An 8,758-nucleotide genomic window follows, 5' to 3' on the forward strand; every position below is an offset into this window, starting at 1 on the left:
CACCTACACACCACGGAGCAAGATACCACAGATACAGATCTTTACTTTTAGGATAAAAGACTTACTAAGCATGGTGTGGAGACCATCAGAGCAAAGACATAAGCAGGCCGTGTGAACACCACAGAAAACCTCTCCTTGTCACAAACAAGATGTCTTGGTAGTGAACAGGGAAGGAAAAATGACATATTAATTGAAAACAGAGCTTTCAAGAGCATCCATGGGATTCTGGAAAGAAAGCATCAATAGCACCAACAGAGATCACATGTGCTAATGGAGAAATCAAGAGTGTGGCTTGGAAACACAAACCTTTACAATCCACCACTGGTGCCCACAGGTTTAGAGGATGGTCTCCACAAACTGATGCAGCACTGCACTGTTTAATCCAGCCTATAATTAATTGCAATTATATTGTTTGGATTAATTGCTAGTTGGTATTGTAAAACATGGAAATTGTCTAATCCATTTCATTAGTAGTGAGGGTAGAAATTAGGCTGGGCACATACAAGTTGCTCCAGGATCAAATAAGAAAGCAAAGTCTCATCCAGTTAACTGATGATTTTAATGATTGTTTATAATTTAAAACAAATCTTATCAGACTGATAGAAACTTGCACCCCAAGGAAGGGCAGTATGGGCACAGGATAAGAATTCAGATTTTATGGTATGGGCACTTCAGATCAGTGTGACACCAGAGCTGGAAAGAGGCCAAATTTGTGTGCAGCTGGCTTCAGCTGGCTCTGCAGCAGCACAGAGAACAGAGCAGTGTCTCAGAGCCCCAAACCTGCCTGGAGCCAGCACAGCTGCCACTGAAGCCAGCAGGGTGGATGGAGGGCGGCTGCAGGGCTGGAACCGCCCCAGGGCCAGAGGCCTGACATTGCTGCACTGTAATTCTTGATTAATGGTGCATTTGCAGTAATAATATTAGTGCTGACATGACATGCTTTTAGCCTTCCTGCCACCCATCCTGCTACAGCCCTCGATGAAGACAATTAATAACCAGAGAAACACAACACAGAGCATTAGCAGCTTACCAAAAAGCAGCTCACTCTAGCAGATGCCTTCTTCAGCTTGCAACTTCCATTTGTTCTCACTTCTAACATCAGCCAGGGGAATCAGAAGACATTCCAATCTTTCATCTTTTTCCACGGCTCACCACCATTCCTGGTGTGAGGGAACAGCAGCTTTGTGACCCACGGCCACAGCCAGGCTCAGGTGCCAGCTCAAGCCTGGAACTGAGGGACGCTGTGGGGCAGCCAGCAGCGCTCTCGTGGCACATTCCCGATGGAATCCTGGGCTGCATTAGGAACTGCAGTGCCAGCAGGTCAGGGAGGGGATCCTGCCCTCTGCTCAGCCCTGGGGAGGCCAGTCTGGAGTGCTGTGCCCAGTTCTGGGATCCTCAGGACAAGAGAGACGTGGAGCTCCTGGAGCGGGTCCTGCAGAGGGTGACAAAGATGATGAAGGGGCTGGAGCACCTCAGCTCTGAGTAGAGGCTGGGGGAGCTGGGCCTGCTCAGAGACACTGAGAGGAACCTCATCCATGTCTGTCAGTGCCTGCAGGGAGGGCCCAGAGCATGGAGCAGGCTCTGCTCGGGGTGCCAGGCAATGGGACAATGGGGCAGGAGCTGGGGCTCAGGAAGTTCCACCTGAACGTGAGGAAGAACTTCCCTGTGCGGTGCCCGAGCACCGGGACAGATTGCCCAGAGAGGCTGTGGAGTGTCCCTCACTGAGGATAGTCAAGAACCATTTGGACACCATCCTGTGCCATGTGCTCTGCGATGGCCCTGCTTGAGCAGGGAGCTTGGAGCAGATGACCCACGGTGATCTCTTCCAACTTGCCCCAGCCTGGCATTCTGAGGGACGGCGGGGACACGGCGGGCACACGGCGGCGGGCGGGCGCGGAACGCGCAGCTCCCGCCGCTCCCGTGTCCCTCGCCGCCTCCCGTAGGAAGCTGCGCGCTGTTTCCGGCGCCTCCCCGGTGGCGCCGGGGCCGGGGCCGCGGGCAGGGTGGGAGCGGCGCCTCAAGGGCCGCTTCCTCTTCCCACCTCGGGGTGAGTCGGCTCCTCGCGTACCGGGGCTGGGCCCGGCTGAGCCCTGCCCGGCTCGCTGTGGCTCCGAGGGCAGCGGGACAGCGGTGAGCGAAGGGCCCGGCATAGGGGGACGGCCCGGGGGAAAGCCCGTGTTCCGAGGCACGTCAGTGCGAGCTGTCCTCTGTGTGTGTGTGTGCACTGTACAAACTCACTTAAAGAAAACAATTCTTTGGTTTGTGTAGCATCTAAACACTGCTACAAAGCACAGGAGAATAACTCGGTCTTTTCATTGCAGAGGCTGCAAGGAGATTCCCCCCTGGCATGCTGCAAATTCCAAGGAAGGCAGCACAATTGAAGGTAAGTATATATGTCTTGGGAGTTCAGGCTGCTTCTCTCTGCACCTGGAAAATGTTTTTAATGTGCCTGTCATAGTCTTTGGTGGTTAGTGTCTTCTTTGGTTAAGCATGGATTGATTGTTTCTCTGGTATCTTGCTTCACTGCTTCTCTTGCCAGTGTGTGTTAGTGGTAGGAGCATTTCCCCCTGCCACCTGGCTGAGCTCCTTCCTATCAGCCTGATCTGGAATCCTTTGTGAACTCAGTCCCTGCAGCTGGCTTGCTGATTGCTGGCACTCGGTCTTGGACAGCAAATTATTTCCATGCTGCTTTTTGCATGGATGAAAGCAGAGAAGCACCGTGTCTTCTTTGTGCTCCCAAGATGCAGAACAGTCAGGTAACAGAGAGTAGAAATCTTTTAGTTCTGTGGAATTTGTCCATTGATGAAACATTGTAAAGGCAAAGAATTCTGAGAAGAGGGCAAGGAGGAAATACTGAGAGACTTTCAGGTGATGAACGTTATCTGATGTGTATGAACTAGATCTGAGAAACTGCTCATTATTTTCTTCGGGGCCTGGTGATGTGAAGGTCCCTATGCACGGTGAGAATACCGTGAGCTCTAGGTAAACTCACGCTCTAAACAATTATAGATGGTAAATAGGAAGAGGGAAGGCAGAAGTGCAAAAGCAGCAACTTGTGAGGGTCATGTTGTGGACAGTGGCAGGGATGCAAACAGGACTAGAATTTCTTGTCGTTGTTTGCTGTTTTATAAAAGGGCCTATTTTACCTTCATGTTTTGTGTTAGTTTCTTTATTGAGGAGAACCTCCTATGTGTTGGAACTGGTTTTGTTTATGAAAAACTGTCTTATTTTCTTGGAAGGGGAGAATGCGAGCCTCTGCAAAGTGGGTTTTCCTTCACAGCTTTTTTCTTCTGGCTGTAGGATCTCAGGATCAAAAGCTGTGCCACGACCATTTCTACTTCAGTGCTGGCTCACACTTTCAGAAATAAAAGCCTGACCCTGCTTCCCCTGTGTCCCTGCAGACACAGCTGCTGCCATGGTGAACGAGAAGCACGCTGGCACCCTGCTGGTGCAGCTGGGGCCCAAGCTGCAGGCCCACCCAGAGCAGCTGCTGCGGCGGCGGCGAGGCCACGACGAGCGGCCGGAATACCTGGTGCGGTGGAGCGTCGTTAGCTCGGAAGAGAGAGCGGCGGGAGGCAGCGGTGCCTCCTCTGGAGACACCAAGGCAGAGAACATCTCCCTGTGGATGTCTGCAGAAGAGGTCTGTGCCAGCTGCCCGGCGCTGCTGGCCCAGACGAGGCCGTTGGCCGCGGACAAAGTCCCGCCGGACAAAGCGCCGCTGGACGAAGCCTCGCTGCTGGAGATGAAGGCCGATGTCAGGAGCCTGGTGCAGCGAGCCGGGCGCCAGGTGGCCGAGGCCGGGAGCCCCGAGTGCTCCATCCTGAGCACGGTGCACGTGCTGGGCGCCTACGCCAGCATCGGCTCCCTGGCGGGCGCCTTCAGGGAGGCGGGAGCCCTGGAGCTGCTGACGGCCATGCTGTGCCACAGGGAGCGGCGGATCCGCCGCGGCGCCGGCGAGATGCTGCGAGCTCTGGGGGCTCACGATGCAGGTGGGGGCTGCTCCTGCTCAGTGCCACTGAGGAGGGCTTGCTGGGCAGCTGGGGGGTGCCAGCCTTCGGGAGGGGCGAGATGCCTGGGAAGCAGCATGTCTCGGGGCTTCTTGGCAAAAGGGGAAGAATCAGTCGGGATCTTCTGGACTTCCATGGTTGTTGCAGTTGTCTGGACTGCTCTTGGAGTTAGAAGCTCTTTCCCCTGCCAGGTTTCTGAGCTGGGATGCTGATTAACTCTTAGGAGGACTTAGGCCAAGGGGTTTGACAGAGTGTGGGGTGACTCTGCTCCAAGCTGTCCATTGGAATGTCTCTGGCCTGTTCTTGGCAGGGAGCCTTTCCTCAGGCCCTGGATAGAGGCTAGTCCTCATTTCAGAGGAGCTGCCATGGCTTGGAAGTGCCTGATGAGACTTGGGTGCAGCTGGAAGGTTGCTGGTTATGGTGTATCCCACAGGGGATCCAGCTTTCCCTGTCCTAGTGCCTGAGATCATGCAGCTCTGAAGTGAGGCAGATGAGGGGCTGATTCAGGTTAAAATTTGACTTCTTTTCTTCCCTGGGACTCTGTTCTGGAATCAGTTATTTGGGGTGGCTGCTTTGTGCGAATCTCTCAGCGTTAGGGGTAGAAAAAATACAGCATGGAGCAAAATGTTGCTACTCCAGAGGAAGGGACAGAACGTGGATCAGGTGACACCGAGCAGCAAAGCTGCTCCTTCCCTGCAGCTCTGTGTCTGGCAGGGAGGGTGGGGCTGAGGTTTGTCTTTGTGGGGCCTGAGGAGTTTTTGTTGTTGTTGCAGGAATCTGGGCCCACGTCCTGCTGTCCCTGAGCCAGCAGGATGGCATTGAGCAGCACATGGACTTTGACAGTCGCTGCACCTTGCTGGAGCTGTTTGCTGAGATCACATCCTCTGCAGAGCCCTGCATGTCCTTCGAGGGGATTCACCTCCCGCAGGTGGTGACAGAGCCGCCACCAGCCCTGGGCCTGCGGGGCGTGAGGGGCAGGAGGGGTGGGAGCGGGGGCCAAGTGTGGGACAAGAGGGGATTGAAGGTGGGCAGGGGAGCAGGGCTGGCTGTTGGGAGAGCTGGGACAGGGCCTGGGCCTGGTGAGAGGCTGGGGCTGGTGCAGAGGCACCTGGAGAGCCTGGTCTGCCAGCAGGGAGGGCAGGGTGGCTGAGAGGTCTCTGCTGCTGCCAGCTGGTCTGGAGCTCTCACGGGAGCCTGCCTGGGAACAAGCTGGTGGCTCAGAGAGAGCTGGGGGCTGGAGGTGCTCTGCAGGCTGAGCGTGAGAGCTGTGCTTGTTGCAGATCCCTGGGAAGCAGCTGTTTGTCCTGGTGAAGCACTACCTGTGTGTGACTTCTCTCCTGGACAAGCTGAGCAGCGGCATGGAGCAGGGAGAGGAGCAGCAGGGCTGTGCTGTGCCCAGCCCCGTCCCTGAGCAGAGGAGCCGTGTGAAGCAGGAGTTTGAGTTCAGCATGGCCATGGCCAACCTCATCTCGGAGCTGGTGCACGCCATGGGCTGGAGCCACAGGCACAAGCGGGACCTGCAGCCTCGCCCTGCCCGCTCCATCTTCCAGCACAAGCCCCCGGCCAGCACTGCTGCCCGAAAGCCTGTGTTGCCTTCAAATCCTGGTCCTCACAAGAAGCAGGGCTGTACCTTCCTGACTGCATCAGACTTTGCAGACAGCAGTGACTACACGGAGTACTTGCGGGCACACCTGGTGCGTGGCATGCGGGTGCGCTTGCTGGAGGACTGTGGTGACATTAGAGCTGGGGAGGAAGGCGAGTTTCTCCAGAGCACGAATAACATGCACACAGTACAGGTAGGTCATGGGGAGACTTCTGGCTGCAGTGGCAGAGGGGAATGACTGGTGTGACTGGTGAATTCCTAATGATGCCTTTATGTGCAGGAAGTTGGACAATAGGGGTGGCTTAATGTGTATCAGTGTCTGCTTCTGTCCTAGCAAAGTACTCACCTTTCAGAGCTGGAGGGGTGGGTTGCATGGAAGACTAGTCTGGTTTTGTATGGGTTGTGCAACTAAGATTTCTTAGCTTCTAAAACAGGCCTTACCAAAAAAAGTCTGTCCCCATCTTTCTCACAAGCCCCCTCTAATTATTGAAAGGTCACTGTAAGGTTTCCCTGGAGCCTTCTCTTTTCCAGGTTGAACAACCCCAACTCTAAGCGCTTCCTCATGGCAGAGCTGTTCCATCCCTCTTAGTGTTTTTGTGGCCTTCCTCTTTACCTGCTCCAACAGGTCCATGCCTTGTGCCGAAGTCTTCAGAGCTGGATGCAGTTCTCCAGGTGGGGTCTCACCAGAGCAGGGCAGAGGGGCAGAATCGCCTCCCTTCACCTGCTGGCCACACTGCTTCTGATGCAGCCCAGGATATGGTTAACTCTTTGGTCTCTGCACATTGCCAGGTCATGTCCAGCTTTTCATCCACCAGTTCTGCCAAGGCTGCTTTCAATCCCTTTGTCCTCCAGTCTGGAGTGGTATTGGGGTTTGCCACAACCCAGGTGCAGGACCTTGCACTTGGCCTTGTTGAACCTCATGAGGTTCCCACTGGTCCCTTTGGATGCCATCGCATCCCTCAGGCATGTCAACTGCACTGCTCATCTTGGTGTTGTCAGCAAACCTGCTGAGAGTGCAGCCAGTCTCACTGCTGTCATTGATGAAGATATCAGATGGTCTTGGTCCCCATACAGACCCCTGAGGGACACCACTTGCCACTAATCTCCAGCTGGACATTGAGCTGTTGACCTCTGAATATGACCATTCAACCAATTCCATCAAAAATAGTCCATCTGTTGAATCCATGTCTCTCCAATTTGAAGAGAAGGATGTTGTGGGATTGCTGTCAAAGGCCTTACAGAAGTCCAGAAAGGTGACAGCCATACCTCTTCCCTTGGCCACTGATGTAGTCACTCCATCATAGGTGGCCAGTAGGTTGGCCAGGCAAGACTCTCCCCTGGTTTTCTGGAATCACCTCCCTGTCTTCTGTGTAGCTCAGTTAAAAGGCTTTTCTAGTTCTGGTCCATGCTTTGGTGATGTTTCTATTCAGGCCTTCTCTGCTGAATAACTGCCTTGCATCTTTTTTTTTTTTTTCGTTATTCTTATAAACCACTTATTTTTAAGTGGTTTATAAACCTCTTTTATAACCCCCTCCATAAAGATAACTTGCAAAGGAAATGTATTTCATACTGATTGTCTCTTTGTCCTTATACATCTTGGTTTCTAATATCTGTGTTTTCCTAAAATTGTGGTATCTGTTTCTTATAAAGTTATATTTTATTCTTGATGAACTGGGCACTTGGAAAGAGCACCAAGATCCTTTCATTATTTTCTACTGTTGCCAGTGACATAAATTTAAAAGGGTTTTTGCTTCAATGTTGAGCTAAAGTGTACTGTTAGCTTCCATTCCCTTTGTCCTGTTGGTCCTTGGGTTCCCTCTTCTGTCTATTTTTCTGTTTAATTAGGTTGAATGAATTTGCAGTTCCTCCATTCAGGCTTATTTTCAGTAAGTTTTTTGTAAGGGTCACACTATTAACAAAAACATATCTGAATGGCAACTGGGCCAGTCCATCACAACTCTGTCTCTTACCTCGTCTCATCTTTCCTTTGTTGCTCTGATTTCTGTTGCTTTCCTTGCCTTTCCAAAGAAAGATTTTCTCTGTTGTGTCTGGTCCTGCAGCCCTATCTTTCCATGACTCCTTTGAGATGGCATTTGGTACATAACTAGTTTAGGTCAGAGATACATTGAAGACTATTTGGTGTTGTGTGTCCCAAAGCCTGTCAGCATCTCATCTGTCCAGCACAATGGGTTCATAGTAGCACTGGTGTAACTCCAAAAGAGCTCAGTGACATAAGCAAACCATAAGTTTTTCTGCTGTTTTTTAAAGCTACTGATAAGTTGTACTTGCTGGGTTCTCCTTCTGCTCAGAAGGTTAAATGTAACACTATGGTATGGGAAGCCACAAAAAGTCCTTCTGATTTTTGAGAGGCAACTTGGACAAAGCAGAAGAAACAATTACTGCCTTTGAGACATGCTTGTCAAGAGCTCAAAACCTGTTTGAGAGGGTTGATGAATGACCAAGGTTATAAAAGTGCCCTGAGGTACTTTATATACATCTCATCTGCCTCGAGGTAGTGATGGTTATGTGCTTTGTCTGCTTTTCCCAAGGCACCTGCAGCTTGGCACTTTTGGAACAGGTGTGATTAACTGGATTCACTCATGCCTCTGCTGCTGTACTGAGATCTGTACTGGTTGCAGGCAAAGTTAGTATTTCTTTAAAAATAAAGATCCAGGTGTAACCAAGGCAAGAAGTTAGTAAAGATGGTATGCCTCAAAACTGGACAATGCGAGTGCTGAAATCTGTACAATAATTCTGTGGTCTTCTACTTCTTTGGGAAGTGGGAGGACAGATGCAGCAAGAGGACAGGACAGGTGAGCAGATCTGATTGTCTGGATTTGTTTCACCCCCAGGTTTTACGGCAGTCGACGGGTCGGACCTACTGGGTGCGGTGGCACATCCTGGAGATTGTTGGCTTTGGGGACCAGTGGGAAGATCCTGCTGCTCAGGAAAAGGAATATAGTGTGAGAAAGAGCTTCAGTCTAGACACAGGTGAGATTGTGATGTGTGTATGTATCATCTCTTCCTTTCTGATTATCCTGTGGGATAGCAGTGGTGACCTTTATGTGGCCAAACACACAGCAAGTAGCAGGCTGGGTTTAGAAAGCACTGTTAGTTTGTGTGACCATGTAAAGCTAGTTAAGGAATT

General features: G+C 51.8%; 1 protein-coding gene across 1 annotated transcript in view; it reads left to right on the plus strand.

Moving 5' to 3' along the window:
* Positions 1 to 1,946: 1,946 nt before the first annotated feature.
* Positions 1,947 to 8,758, plus strand: part of LOC115902812 (cullin-9-like) — a 15,021-nt gene continuing 8,209 nt past the window's right edge. The window contains exons 1-6 of the mRNA XM_030946629.1: positions 1,947 to 2,047; positions 2,322 to 2,383; positions 3,402 to 3,989; positions 4,781 to 4,935; positions 5,288 to 5,803; positions 8,463 to 8,601. Of these exons, the coding sequence (XP_030802489.1) occupies positions 3,416 to 3,989; positions 4,781 to 4,935; positions 5,288 to 5,803; positions 8,463 to 8,601 (1,384 nt within the window). The 5' untranslated portion in view covers positions 1,947 to 2,047; positions 2,322 to 2,383; positions 3,402 to 3,415. The remainder of the gene's footprint in view (positions 2,048 to 2,321; positions 2,384 to 3,401; positions 3,990 to 4,780; positions 4,936 to 5,287; positions 5,804 to 8,462; positions 8,602 to 8,758) is intronic.

The sequence above is a fragment of the Camarhynchus parvulus genome, chromosome 3 (genome assembly GCF_901933205.1).
Source record: "Camarhynchus parvulus chromosome 3, STF_HiC, whole genome shotgun sequence".
NCBI lineage: Eukaryota > Metazoa > Chordata > Aves > Passeriformes > Thraupidae > Camarhynchus > Camarhynchus parvulus.